This window comes from Trachemys scripta, chromosome 1 (assembly GCF_013100865.1).
Source record: "Trachemys scripta elegans isolate TJP31775 chromosome 1, CAS_Tse_1.0, whole genome shotgun sequence".
Classification (NCBI taxonomy): domain Eukaryota; kingdom Metazoa; phylum Chordata; order Testudines; family Emydidae; genus Trachemys; species Trachemys scripta.
Window position 1 is genome coordinate 135,007,474 of NC_048298.1, and position 21,358 is coordinate 135,028,831.

Below are 21,358 nucleotides of genomic sequence, written 5' to 3' on the forward strand. Positions count from 1 at the left end.
GATTAAAAGAGCTACCTATGCATAACTGGCTAAGTAATAACTTTTTAGTGATACTGCCACTGTAGCATGGTGGTCACCCCTCTCCTGCCTGGAGGAGCTTAAAACAGCCCTGGGAGAGGGCTGTGGCTGGAAAGAAAAGGAGCTAGGGTGATTGGAGAAGCAGGCACAGCTGGGCCCACACCCCAAACAGACCACAGCTGGCCCTTATAAAAGGGACTGTGAGCCAGGCACTCAGACAGAGTCTCATCTAGCTGTGGAGGAAGATGGGCCTGGCTGCTGGGGAAGCTGAGCTAAGTACCTGAGGTGGAGCAGGGCTGGGGAGCACCAGCCTGGAAACCCCCCCAGGCTGCAGGCCTAGGGGAAGGCCAAATAAGTACTGGAGTTGCAAAGGGGCAGCCCAAGCGTAGGTAGAGATAGCAGGACCAAACCCTCCTTGCCAGTGATGAGTGGCAATCATACTGCAGTCTGCCAAAGTGAATGGGGGCTAGATGGAGACTGGCAGTAGTCAAGACTGAGGCAAGGTGGGGATGGGGGTTTTCTGGGGAGGGGAGACCTACTGAGACTGTGGGGGGTACTGCAAGGGGCAGAACCCCAGGGGAAAGGGGCGCTAGGGCTGGGAGGGACATGGGGGTCTGGCAAGGTGAGACAGGGGCCTGAAGAGGGCACTCCAAGGCTGTGAAAGAGCTAATTCCCCTCAGCTCTTGGTGGTGAGTCTCCCCCCATTACAGCCACCTTATATAAGTATGTGATACATGAAAACATCAGAGAGGCAGAGGGATTTGGTTAGGGTTACTGGTGAATGTAACTAGTGTGTGATAAAACTGTAGAAAAAATAAATGTTTAGGCTGGCGATCCAGCAATGTTTTGTAGAAGTAAGATCAATGAGAATGCAGAAGACTATTCTTAATGGAAGTGGTTGAAACCTGTAGTAGCCAAAGCTCTGAGAACAGAGGCATCATTTCAGGAAAACTCTGGAGGGAGCAAAACTTGTATCGGCATATAGAGCAGTCTGTCTCAAATAGCACTATGAATTAGGAAAAAAAACCAGACAATTTTTGCTTTCCTAATTATTACATCGAAAATCTTGGGGTTGGCGCGACTGAAAGACAAGGGGGCAAGCAACCCCAGGTTGGGGGAAGACAACTGAAAGCCTTTTCCCCATAGCAAATGATGCCCAATCTGAGAAATGGGCAATAGTGAGCTATCATACACTGGGCTTCCAGGAGATGGACAAGCTGAATCCCTATAAGTCTTTGCAATATCTAAATTCAGTAGGTTTATTTTTTCTCTGGAGTTGCCTATTTCAATCTAGCACATTTTTGTACATTTCAGAACTGGATTGGCAGACTTTATGCATTCTCTAGGGGGTCATATGGCCTCCACTATGTGTGTAGATTTAGGCATCTGACTTTTGTAAAAGCATCTTAAAACAGTGAAAATGAAGATGCTGATTATCTCACTAAACCCCTATTTAAATCCCCATTTGGAAACTTTGCAGAACCAAAAATCTCACAACACAATACAGAGCTTCTTCCCACTGCTAATAAATAAACATTTCATACTGATCAACCATGATAATCTGATAAACTACTACTGATTGTCTGTTAGCCTCAGCTGGATGGGTGCCTTCTCACAGATCCAGAGACTGTTCTCATTACAGCCTTTCGAGGCATAAATATACTTCTTCCACAGGTCTTAGCCTCATTGTAAACAAAGATCCTAGAAAAGAAACAGTTGTTATATTATGCCATATTTTTGTTACATATATAGCTATTATCAGACAGGGATATCTTCACGAGAGCTGGGAGATGTAATTTCCAACTATGAGCAGACAAACGTGCACTAGCTCTGATCTAACTAGTGCCTAAAAATTGCAATGTGGGAGCAGCAGCACAGGTGGCAGGAAGGGCTAGATTCCTGAGTACATACCTATGTTTCAGGTAGGATTGTACTTGGGGTAACAAGCCTGTTCTGTATCAATCATGCTAGCTGAATCAGTCCTAGCTTATATAGACAGAACTGTGCAAGCTCAGTCAGAGTTAGCACAGGTATGTCTACCCCAGTTGAAAATTATACCTCCAGCTCAAGTGTAGACATACCCTCTTGAACACACATTTCTTCAAACCACTGAAAAGCTTTACCCAGTGCTGTGCCCTGATCTCCTATGATGATAGACCTGACTTTACAATGCTCATATTCCCACTGGTTCCCTAAGTGGTGAGAGAACCCAAGGATGGGATCTCAGATGGGTCATCCACAGTGCACTGGAGAGCACTAATTCCTATGACATTGGATCCAAACCTCCACAGTGTTCCTAAGCACAGCCTAAAATCAGTGCGAGACTGGGCCCAAGGAATCCACCTCAGGTTGCCTGAATAGCAGCACACAGCACTCATCCGACAGGCACCAAGAGCATCCTCCACAGCACTCCCCTCTTTACTGACAGTGGCGGCTCTATGTTTTTTGCCGCCCCAAGCACTGCAGGCAGGCGGCTTTCGGCGGCGCACCTGCCGGCGGTCCACTGTTCACGCAGATTCGGCGGCATGCCTGCGGGAGGTCCGCCGGTGCTGCGCCATTGGCGTCCCCGCCGCCGAATTGCCTCCGAAGCCGCGGGACCGGCGGACCTCCCGCAGGCGCACTGCCAAAAGCCGCCTGCCTGCCGCCCTCACAGCCACCGGCAGGCCGCTCCCCATGGCTTGCCGCCACAGGCACGTGCTTGCTGCGATGGTGCCTAGAGCCGGCCCTGCCTACTGACTGGTGCCAGAGAAAGTGACAGACTGGGAGAGATTTTGCAGCTGCTCAGCGAAGTGCCTATATTTTTTTCTCCCAGTGGCAGCTTGCGAAGAGGAATGTGGGAGGGTTTGGCAGCTGGGAGCAAGGCTGGACAGGATTGCAAGTTTCTTGTCATTGGTGAGGGGACATTGTGGGATAGTTTAGTTAATTAGTGGGTCTAACTGGTGGTACCTTCCCATGCCTAAATATGGACATAGTCCAACTTCAGATACTCATTGATGAAAATCTTGACCCAATTTATTAAAACTTACCCCTTTTCTGATGTAGAAAGAGCTGTGGTGTCCTCCCAAAACCAGCCATCTCTTTCAGTTTTACGTGATAATCCAATCCAGTACATTTCTTTAATAAAATATTGACCTATGTAATCCTATGAGGAAATGAGGACAACTTTTAATAAAAGACAAAACCCCAGTTCATCTAATTCATAAGTTTGTAGGTTCAATAACACAGATGGAAGTCATTGAAAGAAGATAAGTGCCACAGAATGGGGTGTTTTCCTCATCATGAGACCTGGGAGCGAGCCCTGTTTTCTGTGCTTGCAGGACCATTCAAGTGCTGTAGGAAAAACTTAAGAGACACCGTTTTGAAATATGATGGATTCTGACTTGTCTGAACAGAAAAACTCTGATTAGCTGGGGAAAGGGACAGGCAATGCTAGGTAATATAACTATATATAGTGACTTTTTGTATTTTCATAAAACAGAAATTAGATTCCCCCTCATCCACCTGCCTCCTTAACCTGGCCAGTGTAGGAAAGATTGATTTTAGTTATGAATTTATAAAATTATTTCATACAAAGTTTTTGGACTTTTGTTTAATATTTACATAAGATGTGACTTTTGGACAAGAGTTGGGAAAAAAATCACTATCCCACCCAAGAGTAACTCACATACTATGAGTTTGATCCAAAACCCTTCTGAGACTTTGGATCAGGCCCTTCACCCATTGAACCAATTCCCTGAGAAAGAAAACAGGCTTTGTACCATACCCTAAAAACCAGTGGAAGATGAATAGGAAGCCAGTGCATTTCTTAGGGTATGTCTACACTGGAAACTTCAAAGCACTGCCACGGGAATGCTTTGAAGCACGAGCGCTCCCAGCGCTCCTGGTAAGCCACCTCAGACTTGCTGCGCTCTGGGGGGTGATTTTTTCACCCCCCTGAGCCAGCAAATTAGAGCGCTATAAAATGTAAGTGTAGACAAGCACTTAGAGAGCTGTTGTATGTGCTGTGTTGAACACTATCCAATTGTTCAAAATAGGTGAAAGGTGAAAGCCAGGTTTCTCCAGACTTGGGTATTTGCCATCACCCCAATGTGTATCTTCTTGTTCCTAAAAGATCTTCTAACTTGACTAGTTGAGGAGCTGTAATCAGATGACACAATCATCCATTTCCATGGCAATTGCAGAGATGTGAATTTAAGATGCTTACTATTTTACTTCCTCAGTTGACATATCCATTCACACCTTATTCCTCCTACATCTTTTCATTCTCTTTTGCCTACTGCCTCAAGTGTCTTGCTTAGCCAGCCTGAAGAACTCTAATCTTAGGGCACGTCTTCACTAGCAATGTTAAAGCACTGGTCTTGGCAGAGCTTTCATGTGGCTGTGTAGTCGGAGCACCAGTGCTCTCTCCCAGCTATAAAACCACACCTCCCCGAGGGGGAATGGCTCCCAGCACCATTTTTTTCACACTCCTGAGCAAGAAAGTTGCAGCGCTGTAAAGTGCCAGTGTAGACAAGCCCTTAGTCTTTGCTATGACCAGTTTGAAAAGTTGAAAATGATATTGAAGCAACCTGCTTCCAGGGGAATTTTTGCCTCCTACAGTCTGGTGAGAGGGAAATCAGAGCAACCCCTCCTGGTGCATTTTCAGAGGAACCAGACCAAGCAGTGCTGACTAGGGTCATGCGACACACATGTTGTGATTGTGATCTTCAATACGTGAACCTCAACCCAAAACCAGAAGCCATTATTTTCTCTCTTCCGCTGTTCATGTCTCTTCCCTTTTTGGGTATGTCTGTCATGTCTTTTAAGAAAAGACAGAATCAGAATTTAACAACAAAATGAGATCGCTGAGATCTCACATCTAAAATCGATTTCCTTCGTCCGTCCATCCCCCCAAAAAAGGATATTGAAAGCTACTTAATATATTTCCCATTTATAAAATACTCACTAGGGAAGGAGGAGTAACAGTGTTTGTTAAAATGAAACTTATTTGATGTTTATATGTGCATATCATGACAGATGTGTCAATTTCCTGCAATACCCTTGAAAATCCTTGTTGAATAAAGTTTAAGTGTATTTGGAATCCTTTGTATTTAAAACCCAAGTATTATTGTGAAATAGTATGTAATTTCTCTAGGAGACAGATGTAGCCAGTGTAAAGCTTGTGAAGTGTTATGAGTTTCAAAGAACTATACTGAACATTGGGGCAGACAAGAATAAACTTTTGGGACAAACATAGTTAAATGGGATTCTCAAGCTGGAGGTGAATGCAAAGTTACCCTCCTCTATTTATGATAAAACAAAGCCTTTTGAAGCTATGCACTGTGGAGAGACTCATTATCTGCTGATTACCTGTTCCCAGAAATCTCACAATCAAAGCTCTAACTTTGTATAAAGGAAATACTAAATATGTCATGAGTATGCTTATTCTGAGTTGAAGCAGTTGTGAACAGAAAACCACCTTCGTAGGGTCTGAGGGACTGATCATCTACCAGAGCCCTTGGAGTTGGAAGGTGATCTCTGTAAGCTTATTAGCTTTTATGGGTTTAATGTTTTCTCTGCAATGCTTTCACCTTCAGAATAAATGTGCTTGCTTAGAAAGGTCTGTGTGGTAAACTGTGGGCAATTATGCTGTTCATATCCTCTAGAGAGAAAGCTAGGTACAGAAGCTGGCTATTTTGGCCATCTGGCTTGCTGGGGGCTATCATAATGTAGGCGGGGGACTATGCCACCTGGAAATTCCCTAGTCAGCAGGGAGATAGATGTTTGTCTCCATCCAAGAGAGGTGATGTCTGAGAAACCAGCAGCCTGGAGTGGATGCACTCACTTACTACAGTAGGGGAATATAGGTGCATTACCTTGAACTGTGACATATATTGTGGAAAAAGTAGCATATATAATGCATAAATTCCAACAGCAGTGAAAGCAATTACTGTAGAAGAAAAAGCATAGAGCAAAATCTCATAATCTTTTCAGGAAAGGAATAGTGAAAAAAGAGATGGGGAAAATGAGTTATGAACAGCTGAAGAAAAATCAGCTGATTGATCTGTATAAAGAAAGGCATGTGAACACAGAGGACCAGGGAAACACACAGCTAGTTGACATGCTGTACTCTAATAACTAGAAGAGGAAGGATGTTCCTCATCTGAAGAGAACATAAAGACCACTGGCAGAGGGTTCGGCAGGTGGGGAAAATCTTGGAGCTGACTCCATGGAGGGAGGCCAGAAAGAAGTTGACAAAAGCAGGAGCCATGTTCCATACAGTTAGCATCTTTTTTTGTGAACGGGGCTGCTAACAGGGAGTTTCACAAGGGAGTTCTCCAGGTGAAGGAGGAGCAAATACAGCACCCTTGGGGTAAGTGACTGTCTGTAGTGTGTGTTTGTTTGTGTTTGGGGGTTACTTCCTGTGTGCTGAGCTTGTGTTTGTCAGTCTGTTTGTTTGGTTGGTTGGTTGAAGGACCGTGTGCTGTGGCTGGCAGTTGGAAGCTGTGAGCTTCAAAGGAAGGTCTGAAAGCTAGAAGCCTCTGGTAATTGGCTGGGCCTTAATCAGTGGGTGGGGCATTCACACAGGCCAGGGCTTTATAAAGCAGCGCACAAGCAACCAGGGAGCTTTTGCGAACAGGGGCTGCCAACAGGGAGTTTCGCAAGGGGAATGGGAAGGGTGTGGGGGTCCCTTTATTCCCCTTAAAACCTATAAACCAAACTACATTAAAAACTTCTTGCTTAAATAACCCTTTCATTAATTAGGAGACAATGCAGGCAGAAGCCCAGCTGCAGAGTGGGGACTATCCAGTTTATTGCACTGAGTGCAGCATATATGACTACCTGCCTTGTGGGCGGGTGGCGTATGTGTGCATTTGGTGCAAGGAGCTCCTGGCCCTCAGAAACCACATACAGATTCAATCATTAGAAACATAGATAGCTGGTTTGTGATGACCGGGAGAACTGTATGGTGACTTGCCTGCCTGGTGCGAAGGTTGCGGATCTCTCGAGGCATCTAGACAGACTTATGTGTAGTGCTGGGGAGGAGCCGGTGGTCGTGGTACATGTAGGTACCAACGACATAGGGAAGGGTAGGAGAGATGTCCTGGAGGCCAAATTTAGGCTGCTAGGAAAGAGACCGAAATCCAGGATCTCTATGGTGGCATTCTCAGAAATGCTCCCAGTTCCACATGCAGGGCCAGGTAGGCAGGCAGAGCTTCAGAGTCTCAATGAGTGGATGAGACGATGGTGTAGAGAGGAGAGGTTTACATTCATTAGGCACTGGGGAAACTTTTGGGATTGGGGGAGCCTATACAGGAGAGATGGGCTCCACCTAAACCAAAGTGGAACCAGACTGCTGGCACTAAACATTTAAATAGTTGTAGAGCAGTTTTTAAACTAGGAGATGGGGGAAAGCCGACTGCTGCAGAGGAGCATGTGGATCGGACAGAGACTTCTCTTAGGGGAGAGTCTAATGATAGAGAATCTCCAGGTTATAGTCAGGAGCAAAGGATGGAAGAGGATAATGTAAGGGCCAGCTCAGATGATAAACATTCACATAAAAAAGAATCTGACATCAGAAAAGGGCAGACAAATAAACAGTGACAAGTTTTTAAAGTGTTTGTACACAAATGCTAGAAGTCTAAATAATAAGATGGGTGAACTAAAGTGCCTTGTGATAAAGGAGGATATTGATATAATAGGCATCACAGAAACCTGGTGGACTGAGAGCAATCAATGGGACACAATCATTCCGGGATACAAAATGTATCGGAAGGACAGAACAGGTCGTGCGGGGGGGAGTGGCACTATATGTGAAAGAAAATGTAGAGTCAAATGAAGTAAAAATCTTAAGTGAATCCACATGTTCCATAGAATCTCTATGGATAGAAATTTCATGCTCTAGTAAGAATATAACATTAGGGATCTATTATAGACCACCTGATCAGGACAGTGATAGTGATGATGAAATGCTAAGGGAAATTAGAGAGGCTATCAAAATTAAGAACTCAATAATAGTGGGGGATTTCAATTATCCCCATATTGACTGGGAACATTTCACTTCAGGATGAAATGCAGAGACAAAATTTCTCGATACTTTAAATAACTGCTTCATGGAACAGCTGGTACGGGAAACCACAAGGAGAGAGGCAACTCTCGATTTAGTCCTGAGTGGAGTGCAGGAGCTGGTCCAAGAGGTAACTATAACAGGACCGCTTGGAAATAGTGACCATAATACAATAGCATTCAACATCCCTGTGGTGGGAAGAACATCTCAATAGCCCAACACTGTGGCATTTAATTTCAAAAGGGGGAACTATGCAAAAATGAAGGGGTTAGTTAAACAGAAGTTAAAAAGTACAGTGACTAAAGTGAAATCCCTGCAAGCTGCATGGGCGCTTTTTAAAGATACCATAATAGAGGCCCAACTTCAATGTAAACCCCAAATTAAGAAATACAGTAAAAGAACTAAAAAAGAGCCACCGTGGCTTAACAACCATGTAAAAGAAGCAGTGAGAGATAAAAAGACTTCCTTTAAAAAGTGGAAGTCAAATCCTAGTGAGGCAAATAGAAAGGAGCATAAACACTGCCAAATTAAGTCCAATAATGTAATAAGAAAAGCCAAAGAGGAGTTTGAAGAATGGCTAGCCAAAAACTCCAAAGGTAATAACAAAATGTTTTTTAAGTACATCAGAAGCAGGAAGCCTGCTAAACAACCAGTGGGGCCCCTTGATGATCGAGATACAAAAGGAGCACGTAAAGACGATAAAGTCATTGCGGAGTAACTAAATGGATTCTTTGCTTCAGTCTTCACGGCTGAGGATGTTAGGGAGAATCCCAAACCTGAGACGGCTTTTGTAGGTGACAAAACTGAGGAACTGTCACAGATTGAAGTGTCACTAGAGGAGGTTTTGGAATTAATTGATAAACTTAACAAGTCACCGGGACCAGATGGCATTCACCCAAGAGTTCTGAAAGAACTCAAATGTGAAGTTGCGGAACTATTAACTAAGGTTTGTAACCTGTCCCTTAAATCGGCTCCTGTACCCAATGACTGGAAGTTAGCTAATGTAACACCAATATTTTAAAAGGGCTCTAGAGGTGATCCCAGCAATTACAGACCGGTAAGTCTAACGTCGGTACCGGGCACATTAGTCGAAACAATAGTTAAGAATAAAATTGTCAGACACATAGAAAAACATAAACTGTTGAGCAATAGTCAACATGGTTTCTGTAAAGGGAAATCGTGTCTTACTAATCTATTAGAGTTTTTTGAAGGGGTCAACAAACATGTGGACAAGGGGATCCAGTGGACATAGTGTACTTAGATTTCCAGAAAGCCTTTGACAAGGTCCCTCACCAAAGGCTCTTATGTAAATTAAGCTGCCATGGGATAAAAGGGAAGGTCCTTTCATGGATTGAGAACTGGTTAAAAGACAGGGAACAAAGGGTAGGAATAAATTGTAAATTCTCAGAATGGAGAGGGGTAACTGGTGGTGTTCCCCAAGGGTCAGTCCTCGGACCAATCCTATTCAACTTATTCATAAATGATCTGGAGAAAGGGGTAAACAGTGAGGTGGCAAAGTTTGCAGATGATACTAAACTGCTCAAAATAGTTAAAACCAAAGCAGACTGTGACGAACTTCAAAAAGATCTCACAAAACTAACTGATTGGACAACAAAATGGCAAATGAAATTTAATGTGGAGAAATGTAAAGTAATGCACATTGGAAAAAATAACCCCAACTATACAATATGATGGGGGTTAATTTAGCTACAACAAGTCAGGAAAAAGATCTTGGAGTCATTGTGGATAGTTCTCTGAAGATGTCCACGCAGTGTACAGAGGCGGTCAAAAAAGCAAACAGGATGTTAGGAATCATTAAAAAGGGGATAGAGAATAAGACTGAGAATATATTATTGCCCTTATATAAATTGATGGTATGCCCACATCTCGAATGTTGCGTACAGATGTGGTCTCCTCATCTCAAAAAAGATATACGGGCACTAGAAAAGGGTCAGAAAAGGGCAACTAAAATGATTAGGGGTTTGGAGAGGGTCCCATATGAGGAGAGATTAAAGAGGTTAGGACTCTTCAGCTTGGAAAAGAGGAAACTAAGGGGGGATATGATAGAGGTATATAAAACCTTGAGTGATGTGGAGAAAGTGGATAAGGAAAAGTTATTTACTTATTCCCATAATACAAGAACTAGGAGTCACCAAATGAAATTAATAGGCAGCAGGTTTAAAACAAATACAAGGAAGTTCTTCTTCACACAGCGCACAGTCAACTTGTGGAACTCCTTACCTGAGGAGGTTGTGAAGGCTAGGACTATAACAGCGTTTAAAAGAGAACTGGATAAATTCATGGTGGTTAAGTCCATTAATGGCTATTAGCCAGGATGGATAAGGAATGATGTCCCTAGCCTCTGTTTGTCAGAGGATGGAGATGGATGGCAGGAGAGAGATCACTTGATCATTGCCTGTTAGGTCCACTCCTCTGGGGCACCTGGCATTGGCCACTGTCGGTAGACAGGATACTGGGCTAGATGGACCTTTGGTCTGACCCGGTATGGCCGTTCTTATGTTCTTATATCATTGCATCTGGGATTGGGGACAGGTCCACAGGTGGATCAGGGCAGGATACAGTTGGAAAGGGACTCACTGCATCTGAAAATCCAATAGCTTAAAGATCAGGAGCAAGAGACAGCAGACTAGGAGTAACAGCACTAGCATTAGAGAGAAGAGAAGGGGAAGGAGTGTCAATCTCAGTGCGAGATGGAGAAACTGCACCATCAGAACTGTAGTAATCTAAGTGAAGCTAGACCTCAGATACCTGTCCCAGGGCAGTCAGAGATTCCAAACTACTTCCTCTCTTTATGGAGGGGATGACATGGCTGTGTATCTAATTGTTTTTGAAATGGGGCAGGGGCACTGGCAAACCAGGAGCCAGATCTTGCCAAGGCTTTAGGCCTCAGCCAGTGTACTGACTAAGTCACTGCTGGAAACCAGTCTGTTTCACCTGTGTGTTAGTATGGTTAATATGCATATTGGATTTATATCAATGCTTTTAGTGTTTAGATTTTATGAAATGCTTGTACATTGCTGCAGGCATTAATCTCACTTGTAATATCTTTATCACATGCTATAAGGTAATATTTAAGTTTTGCTTTATACCTGTAACAAATGTTTCCTCTGAAAGTGTGACCTAGCAGCAGGATTTGTCTCATGCTCATCAAGAAATCCATGAAAACTAAATGGGCCAGTGGGGGACATCATAATAAACGACCTGGTTAATTGCCCCTTCACACTCATGAAGAGGCTACTTGTAAAAGGGCCTGTCCCATCAGCTTGCATTCTGGAGAAGGAAATAAAAAGAGCTGGCAAGAAACTTTTTAAAGTCTTTGCTGTTTGGACTCTTACAGGGCTGGAGCTATGAAACAGAGGCAGAGATCCCCAGGGTCAACCTGAGGATGCCCTAGCAGACAGAGCTGACATTACCACAACTCTGCCAGCTTTTGGAAATCATAGACTGTAACTCATTTGCGTATATCTGCTTTAACTTTGTGAATAACTCTCGTATTTCTTAGCCAATCAATCTTTAGTTCATTTATCATAGGATTGACTACAATTGTCATCTTTGTTGTAAGATATAAAATGCCATGCACGTGGGGTAAATGACTGGTCCTTGGGACTGGGAGAGACAGCTTTATACTCCAGGGAAATGAGAGAGGTAATTCTAGCTGGGAAGGAAGGGGAATTTCTTCCCACAGTCTGTGACTGTCTGATGACCTGTGAAAATGTAAAAGACCTTATGAGAGAAGGAATTCTGCTCACCTTGACTCAGGTTCTGGGAAACAAAACCCCCGCCCTCAGTGGGGTATGGGATCAAGATTCCTCCTTCTCTCTCTAGAGAAGCTGAGGTTAGGCCAACAGAGTCCCTGGGTTTTGACCCACTGGGGAGGTGGAGCAGAGAAAGGAATTTGGCTATGGTGGAGGTTTGAAGAATCTCCGTTGCCTGACCCCTTTGCTGGTAAATGCAGAACATGATTGAGAACCACTTCATAGGGAGGCATCCCTTCCTTATTTCTCCCTTTGGTCCAAAAAATTGCTGCTTGCAAAATTTCCAAGGGGGATGTGGAATTTCAACCAATCATTGGGACAGCCAACCCCTTGGTGGATAAAGGAAACCCACACCCTTCCTAGAAACCAGGTTGCAGGTGGGAGTGGACAGACCAGGTCTCAAGTTTACACCCAAAGCTTTTGATATAAGAAGGGAAAGAAGGGGAGAAAAATTATACAGGATGTTTGTCAAATTACTCTGTATGATAACAAAGGGAAGAAGGGAGAAATGACGCTGTATGGAATTTTAAAGGATGTATGGTGGCTTGATAGCACAATGTTTATTATCTGAAGAGTTGAAATGGGAAATTATGAAAGATCATAATGAAGAAACCATAGGAGGAATTAACCTTTTCTGGGAAATACGTCCATGGGTTCTACTAGCACCCTTGTTACACCCAGTTCTTTAGGACAGATACATGGCAGATATGGCAATTCCCTGCAATGACCTTGAAAAAAATTATTGAATGAAGTTTAAGTGTAGATGGAGTACATTATACTGAAAATTCAAAATTCATTTATAAATGTGGGATTGTACGTAATGTCTCTAGGGAACAGACATAGCTAATGTCTTGGAAAGTGTTGAGCTTCAAAGGACTATTTTCAACAACGTGCCAGACAAGAATGAACTTTTGGGACAAACAGAGTTAGGTGGGAATCTCTAGGTGGAGGTGAATGCAAATTTACTCCCCTCTGATTGTGCAAAAGCCCAGCCTTTTGAAGCTACACCCTGAGGAGAGAACCATTGTCTACTGATTACCTGCTCCCAGAAATCTGAAGATGAAGGCCCTACAGTGATAAAGGAAAGATGAACATTTTCTCGAGTGCACGTGTTCTGAGTGAAAGCTGTTACAAACAGAAAACCGCCTTGGTGTGGTCTGAAGAAGAGCTCACCTAATTGAACCCTTGTTGGAGTTGGGAGTGATCGCTGGTAAACTTATTAGCATGCATGTAGGTTCTTTTAATATGTACTCTCTGTAATGCTTTCACCTTAAGAAAAAATTTGCTTCCTTGGAGTTGTATGGTAACTTACAACTATGGGCAGTTATGCTGTTTATAGCCTCTGGAGAAAAAGGAAAGTGCAGATCCTGGCCATTTAGGACATCTACATTGCTGGGGGATATCACAGTGTATGTAGGGAACTGTGCAGCCTGAAAATACCCCAGATAAAATGGAGAGAGAGGCAAGTCTCCACCCTTGCTGCTCCACGCTGTGGAAATGCTGGTGCAATTGCCCTCAATTGTCTCACATGTAATGAATGTGAGATGGGCATTTCTTGTTTGGGCAGATCAAATAAGTAAAGCCAAACTCCAAGCAACAAAAGCACATATTGCTATTATCGGGGAAGGGGGGGAAATACTTTAAAATGACAGTATCCAGCAACCACAACCAAGCCTCTTAACATTGCAAGACTCTTAATAGGACTCAAGTATCAGGGGGTAGCCGTGTTAGTCTGTTAGTCTGCATCCGAAGAAGTGAGGTTTTTACTCACGACAGCTTATGCCCAAATAAATCTGTTAGTCTTTAAGGTGCCACCAGACTCCTTGTTGTTTTCTTAATAGGACTGGCTCTGCACACCTGGCTTGCAACTTTAAAACCTCTCCTCTACATCCCTCTACCAGCCAGGAGAGCAGGACAACTGTTTTCCTTAGAGCACTGGTCAATCCTCTGCCTTAAATTATCCCCAAGGGGGGTAAAAATCCTTTGTGGAAGACTCAATGCTCATAACTATGCTGTGATTCAAGAGAGTCACATAAACTGTGTTTATTTTTAATGTGCTGTGACTGGCAATAAAATTTTAATATCAGTAACCCTTGTTATACAATGATGTCTTTGGAATTATGCTAATTTACATGGATCTGGCCTACTGTACAGAGTCTGCGGGTATTGAATAGCTGGAGATACACTAGCCAAAACATATTTTCTGTTTTGTGGAGACTTCTGAAAGTTACACAGTATAAAAGTATAAAAGGAAACTAGGCTGGGCTGGGGAACATACCAGCTTCTCCTTGTCTTTTATCATGAGAAGGGTGGAATTTTGTGAGGCACAGAAGGTCCGACTCCCCTCCCATGTCTTCTTCCCTGAAGAAATATAGTAACAGGTGTCTCCTCCCATTCGTTGCCAGTTTGTGGGGCAGAGTGTACAACTCATTTCTGGAGAAAAGAGAAAAATCATCATTTTGTTTTTAATCCCACGCTGTGATGTGGAGAAAATGAGGGCTACAGGCATTGTCTTGGAATGGCAAGGTAATCAAAGAGTTGTGATGCCTAATTCTCCATGACTCCAAATACTGAGATTTTACTCAGTCTTCAGTGAGTCAAAGTTCCATTGAGTTCAAAAGAAATTTGACTAAGTAAAAACAAAGCAAAAAGTGTCAACGCTGAACTCATTTGGACATTGTCAGACATTGCCTTCCCCATGTTGATACTTTGGATGGAGGTTAACTGGACCATGGAATAGTCTCCCAAGGAAATGGCAGAAGTCTGATTGCTTGAAGAACTGTCTGGCATTGGTAAATATACTGTACTAACAATCTTGAATTGGCCAGAGGACAGGGATCCAGAGAATGTACAAAATATTGGCCACCAGCAACATGTGGTGCCCACCAATAATTTTTATGGTTTTATGAGTCGTGTGGAAAAAAATCAGACACTTTTTCAATCTGATTTCTCCCTGCACAACAGTTTTGTGAGATGGGGGTTATTTCCCATTATTGCCAATCACCCTGCTCAGATTTTCTCCAACCAGTAAGATTTGGATAATAGATCCCTTTTCAAAAGTTCCAAAGTAAGTTACTTTTTTCCCATCTCCCTGGGGCTGATTCCCTGCTTCACAATCAAAGACCCTAAGATCTTTCCTGTTTATTCTACCCATTTTCTGATTCACCTAACTCACCCTTCGTTAAGGTTCCATGTTGAATTTGCCTTAGAAGACCATTAGTATTGCCCCTTAATTAGTCAGAGGAGTCTATTCTGAGAAATATGAGGCACTCCTACCTCCCAAAGGACTGAGCATGGTGCCCCTTCCACACTCCAACACACTTCACTTCATGGTGCCCTTACCCCTGATCCCAGAGACTGAATGGGAGTGGAATCCTGATTTACCACATTGAATACTATAAGGGTACTATCCCCACCTGACATCTATTTCATATTCTGTGTAATAAATGGGTTAATCTCACTCTAGTTCTTGGTGGTTTGTTATCACCATCATGAGAGGCTCTAATTATCTATCTTGTAAGCAATTTCATCAGAGAGGATAAAAATAGAAAGTGTCCTGGAAACAGAATTCCCTTACACCTCATTTCTCTCCTTAATCCCTGTTTACTCAGCAATGGTTTTACTGAGCTCAGGATTAGCGTGAGATGCTGTGTGTGAGGGGACTATTGCATTGCATTGCCCTGTGTTATTACTCATTCTGGGACAAAGGATTAAGTCTGGGTGTATTACAACTTTGTTTACCATTATTTTTATTCTTCACTTCCCCTTCCAGACACAAACTCTCTGTTATTTCTTGCAGCCTGCCTGAGAAATTTGTTTGCAGAGCTTTCTCCTTCTCTTTGAGTTTTACATTTTCTTCCTGGCAGATGTTGGTAACCTGGAAAACTGAAATTCACACAAACATTTTCTAGCATGATTTTGGGATGGAAAGGAGCTTTTTTTTTTTTGCATTAGGCTCACTGGCTGTCCATGCTCCATTTTGTTCTTTTCTGAACAGTTACTTTTGAATGCTGCTGGGATTATTAAATACAAGTGTTAATTATCAGGGTGACTACAGCTTTTCTATAATTGTCCTTTTATTATTTAAATCTGAATAAATAATAAAATATAATTGTTGCTTTCAATTATTGGTCATTCCATTGACTTGATTTCTTTTCATCCTTATTTTACAGAAATATCAGATAATGATGAACTCAGGGGTCAAATGTAATTTTTCTGTTTATTTTTTTTTTAAATGAAGTGGCCTGTTCATGGGACATGGACCCTTCCACCTTTCCATCTTGAATTTGTATCCAGAGCAGGTCACTAGTATCCAAAAGTGATGCAGATTAGCGAGAAATGAGATACTGGAAGTCAGTCCTATTCCCACTGGGACAGATTACTGCAGCTGACACAAACAGGCCTCCCTTTTGGCAGTTTAATAAGAGAGGTCCAGGCATGAATGAGCTATTGAGATTGTCACTTGTAGTAGTGATACTACTGGAGCAGGGCCAAGGTAATGTATAGTAATGAGTAAGGCGGAGCCTGTCTGTGTTGTACCAGCTCTATGGCTAAATCAAGAACTTCAACCTATAGGGATGGATATCAAACTGGCATCTTTCACCATCATTAAATTCACCAAATAAATATGTATTGTTACTTACACACAACCCCCAGGGCTAGCAGTCCTACCAATAATGCCAGACACAATGTGAGCAAAGTCAGGGCAGCCAGACGCCATGGGAATGAAGTAAGGAGACCTGAGAGAAACCAGAAATGAACTCAGTAACTAAAAGAGGCAGATTCTGAAAATTCCATATTTTGCTTCTATTGTTTTTCTTCTTTTCCTCACCCACTCACAAGGACACGGAGTCATGTGCTGATAGTGCAGACTCTGGTACAGGACGATAAGAAGTCTGCGTGGAGGGGACTGCAGCTACACAAGGTGCCTAAAACATCCCTTCCACTGCAGGGAGTTGCAACTGCTCAAAACAGACACCAGACTGGGGTCACCCCCACTGCAATCTGTCTGCAGAGCTCCCATGGAGCCCAAAGTAGAGATTAAACCTGGAAGCATTACCTGCCCTCACAGGGGTGAATTCTTCTCAGGCCACAGCAACAGCCTTTGCTGATGAAGGGACTTGTAATGTGCCATGTCTGTACATGTGGGGTGAATCAAACCCACTGCACATTATTCCACAACAGTTCAGACTTGGTGTTGTTTTTTCTATTTTCTCCTTATTAGGCAACACCATGGCTTGAAGGAGAAAGTAGTTAAGGACATTGAGGTCAATGGTAATAGGGACAAAATACAACATGGTTTTACAGAAAATAGATCGTGCCAAACCAACATGATCTCCTGCTTTGAGAAGGTAACAGATCTTTTAGACAAAGGAATCGCAGTAGATCTAATTTACCTCGATTTCAGTAAGGCATTTGATATGGTTCCACATGGGGAATTATTAGCTAAATTGGAAAAGTTGGGGATCAATATGAAAGATGGATAAGGAACTGGTTAAAGGGGAGACTACAACAGGTCATACTGAAAGGTGAACTGTCAGGCTGGAGGGAGGTTACTAGCGGAGTTCCTCAGGGATCGGTTTTGGGACCAATCTTATTTAATCTTTTTATTACTGACCTTGGCACAAAAAGTGGGAATGTGATAATAAAGTTTGTGGATGACACATGGCTGGGAAGTATTGCAAATAGAGAGGACTGGTATATCATACAGGAAGATCTGGATGACCTTGTAAACTGGAGTAATAGTAATAGGATGAAATTTAATAGTGAAAAGTGCAAGGTCATGCATTTAGGGATTAATAACAAGAAGTTTTGTTATAAACTGGGGACACATCAGTTGGAAGTAACAGATGAAGAGAAGGACCTCGGAGTATTGGTTGATCACAGGATGACTATGAGTCACCAATGTGGTATGTCCGTGAAAAAAGCTAATGCGGTCTTGGAATGCATCAGGTGAGGTATTTCCAGTAGAGATAAGGAGGTGTTAGTACCATTATATAAGGCACTGGTGAGACCTCATCTGGAATACTGTGTGCAGTTCTGGTCTCCCATGTTTAAGAAGGATGAATTCAAACTGGAACAGGTACAGAGAAGGGCTACTAGGATGATCCGAGGAATGGAAAACCTTTCTTATGAAAGGAGACTCAAAGAGCTTGGCTTGTTTAGCCTAACTAAAAGAAGGCTGAGGGGAGATATGATTGCTCTCTATAAATATATCAAAGGGATAAATACCAGAGAGGGAGAGGAATTATTTAAGCTCAGCACCAATGTGGACACAAGAAGAAATTGATATAAACTGGCCATCAGGAAGTTTAGACTTGAAATTAGATGAAGGTTTCTAACCATCAGAAGAGTGAAGTTCTGGAACAGTCTTCCAAGGGGAGCAGTGGGGGTTTGATACAGGAGTGGGTGGGTGAGATTCTGTGGCCTGCATTGTGCAGGAGGCCAGACTAGACGATCATAATGGCCCCTTCTGACCTTAAAGTCTAAAGTCTATAATACTGAGGAAACGAGATGTCCACCATTCCAGCACTGGTATCTCCTCCAACCAATAACCATTTACTGCCTTCTCTTCCGGCAATGACAGGTCCTTTCCCACCATCAGCTTACCTCCCTTTTCTCTAAAATTATCCTCCATCCCTCGTCAACCATCATCCAGTCCCCCTTAAATGTTTTTTTGTTTTTTATTGTTTCACAATCTTTTTAATGGAAAATATTTTTATGGATCCAGGTTTAGACAGAAAGGATGAAAAGAGTGAGCAAAGGGGTTGAAAATGAAAGCTGAATTTCCTAAAAAATAATAAAATGGTGAGAACAAAGAATTAGACATGTATAGGAGAAGGAATATCGTCTGCTGTGACAGTAGCGAGGGTAAAATTACCAGGGCTATTGATCCTCATGCTTCAAGGCATAACAAGGCATAAATAATCATCAGCTTCCCTGAGCTCTGGTGATCCCCAACTGCTCCAATGGCCATTAATGGTCACTAGCAACTGGAACAAGTTGGAGCAGCCTTCTGACTGCTCTAATTGATACCAGAGGACTGGACTGAAGAACAACTGGCTCAGGATCAGGAAGAACACAAAGGTGGCTTAAAGCTACTCAGCGCATTCCCCTCCAGAATCATGCTGTGTGCTCCTTTGCCTCAGCCAGGAATCAGGGCCTGTAACACACTGATGTCATCTGGTGATCGCTACTTTCATAGAGATGGCAAAACTGCTAAATAATCTGACATTTATTTGAATGTAAAGATGAAAAAACCTTCCACCTTCCCTACCAAGCTACGGCCCCAAGCTGGAACCTGAAGGCAAAAAAAGGAAGTGGTTTTTGGTTTCAATCATTCCAGGATTGCTGAATGCAAATGCTGCTGCAGGTGCTCTGTGCTCAAATTGTTCAGGGGGCCACAGCAAACCAATGTCCTGACTTGTGAGTGTTTTGCTTAAATAATCTCCTATTCATTGTTTCAGGAAAAGGCTAGATTGAATTGGGATTTTTTCTTCGACTTACTAATGTCGCCTTGGACTTTTTTAAAAAAATGCATCTTTGACTCTTTAAAGTGTTTCCCTCCTCTCTGGCTGTGTTCACTCCCTCACATGGAGCCAGCACAAACACTCTGCTCCAGAAAAGTGGGTTATAATTTGTCACCAAATGTTACAATTACAAGAAGCAACCTGGAGCAGGTCAAACATGAATGCAAACAAAAATCTTCACTTCCCCACAGACCAGAGTTTGACAACAGTAAAATCCTAATCTAGGCTGCATCATGCCATGGATGATTTTGCAAAAATGATTATGAACTGATGGCACAGTATCTTCTCTAGACTGTCCAACTCTGCTCTAGAGCCTGATCCCACACAAACACTTACTACCTGGCATACTGCTCACTCATCTGGGTAATCCATCAAAGTCACTAGGACTATTCATGGCAGTAAGTACTGCTCTCAGCAGTTAGTGTTTGCAGGATTGGGTCCCTACATAATAAAATCTTCAGGGGAGAGACAGCATCTCCCACCCATGCTTTGAGCAGAAATGTGCCTGCTTCTGCCCTTCTGTTAATTAATAATGACAATAAAACAGGACAAATTCACCACTGGTGTAACTCTACTGAGGAGTGTGGAGTTAGAGAAGCGAATCTGGTCCATTCTGCCTAAGCCTAGGTTGAGAGCACTTCCCAGCCCAACTAATTTTAGCACAATAACGAAAAAAGCCCAATAGAGATTGTACCTTTTCCCTCAGGAGTGGGAGGCTTTGGAATATTTTCCAGTGCATAAGATTTATTAAATTCCAGATCCCCATATGTAATTTCCTCTGTCATAGCTGGTGAAGAGGGAAGCTTATATTCCGAGTCAAAAAGTTTAGCACGTTTCAGGTTCTGCAGCTGTTGAGCGAGGAACAAGATCTGTTGTTTTAGAGAGGGCTCCTTTTTAATGCATTGTTAGATACAAATAAGGCAACCTGGTTATCGGAGCAGAGTGGCCCAGAACTTCCTCTGAAAGGATGTTACAAAGGAGAAATGTTCCCTTTGAAGTGAGGAATTGTTCCCTTCTCTTTCTTCCTCTGCCTCCCTTCTCGCCCATCTGCCCTCCACTTATTTCTCTTTGCAACATCTGTCGAAAACACAGCCCTGTCTGGGTAAATTCTTTGGGTTGGTTTTTAAAGAGGCAACTTGTTTCTGGAGAACTGCAGGTTCAGGATTCACATGCAGGGGTGAATATATGATTTTCACAGCATCCTGGGCATATTCTGTTGTTACCAGCTGCATGCCGTAGAGCAGGATTAGGCAACCTATGGCATGCGAGCTGATTTTCAGTGGCACTCACACGTCCCGGGTCCTGGCCACTGGTCCGGGGGGCTCTGCATTTTAATTTAATTTTAAATTAAGCTTCTTAAACATTTTAAAAACCTTATTTACTTTACATACAACAATAGTTTCGTTATATATTACAGACTTATAGAAAGGAAACCTCCTACAAATGTTAAAATGTATTACTGGCACGCAAAACTTTAAATTAGAGTGAATAAATGAAGACTCAGCACACCACTTCTGAAAGGTTGCCAACCCCTGAGATAGATCCTCAGCTGGTATAGAATGGCATAGCTTCAACTTCGGTTTAAGCCAGCTTTCTCTCCCTCCCCCCCATTTTCTACTGCCAGTGAGGCACAAAGAAGCTGGTGAGGTGAAGTAAGGTTCTGGTCCTCAGGGCCTAGCTGTCCATTTGGCAAATTCTTCTTAAACTTTATTGTCATACTGTATCTCAAAAATGGCAAGGTCTCAAAATGTGTTCTGATGGTCTTGCGGATCACCAACTTCTATTGGTATTTTTGAATGCTGGTAGTAAATGCTGGCATGATGTTCCTGTGTGAATCTGGAAAATCAAAACGTTCCCTTGTCATGTTATAGCCATGTACGCTCTGATGCATGGAGCTACAGTTCCTTCCCCTGCAAAGTCTGGCTTTATAACAACTTCAATGAATGACATTTAGGGCATTTTAAAATATAACTGGGAAGTTAATTTGG

The 21,358-nt window shown here is 42.8% G+C and overlaps 1 protein-coding gene across 1 annotated transcript; it reads right to left on the reverse strand.

Moving 5' to 3' along the window:
- Nucleotides 1-1,590: 1,590 nt before the first annotated feature.
- Nucleotides 1,591-20,155, reverse strand: LOC117873657 (C-type lectin domain family 1 member B-like). The gene is made up of 7 exons (XM_034763316.1): nucleotides 20,065-20,155; nucleotides 16,485-16,580; nucleotides 15,583-15,726; nucleotides 14,120-14,274; nucleotides 3,045-3,160; nucleotides 2,100-2,176; nucleotides 1,591-1,694 (listed from the first exon to the last, which is right to left on the reverse strand). Exons 1-7 carry the CDS (start codon nucleotides 20,153-20,155, stop codon nucleotides 1,591-1,593), a joined length of 783 nt encoding a protein of 260 aa, XP_034619207.1.
- Nucleotides 20,156-21,358: the final 1,203 nt, after the last annotated feature.

What these genes read in the sequence shown, in the direction of transcription:
- LOC117873657 (XM_034763316.1), bottom strand. Translation starts at nt 20,155, where the DNA reads ATGACAGAGGAAATTACATATGGGGATCTGGAATTTAATAAATCTTAT. An exon ending in AGTGAAGAATAAAAATAATG is followed by an intron (nt 14,275 to 15,582) that starts GTAAACAAAGTT and finishes TCTTTTCTCCAG; the next exon opens with AAATGAGTTGTACACTCTGC. An exon ending in TAAAAGACAAGGAGAAGCTG is followed by an intron (nt 3,161 to 14,119) that starts GTATGTTCCCCA and finishes ATTTCCTCATAG; the next exon opens with GATTACATAGGTCAATATTT.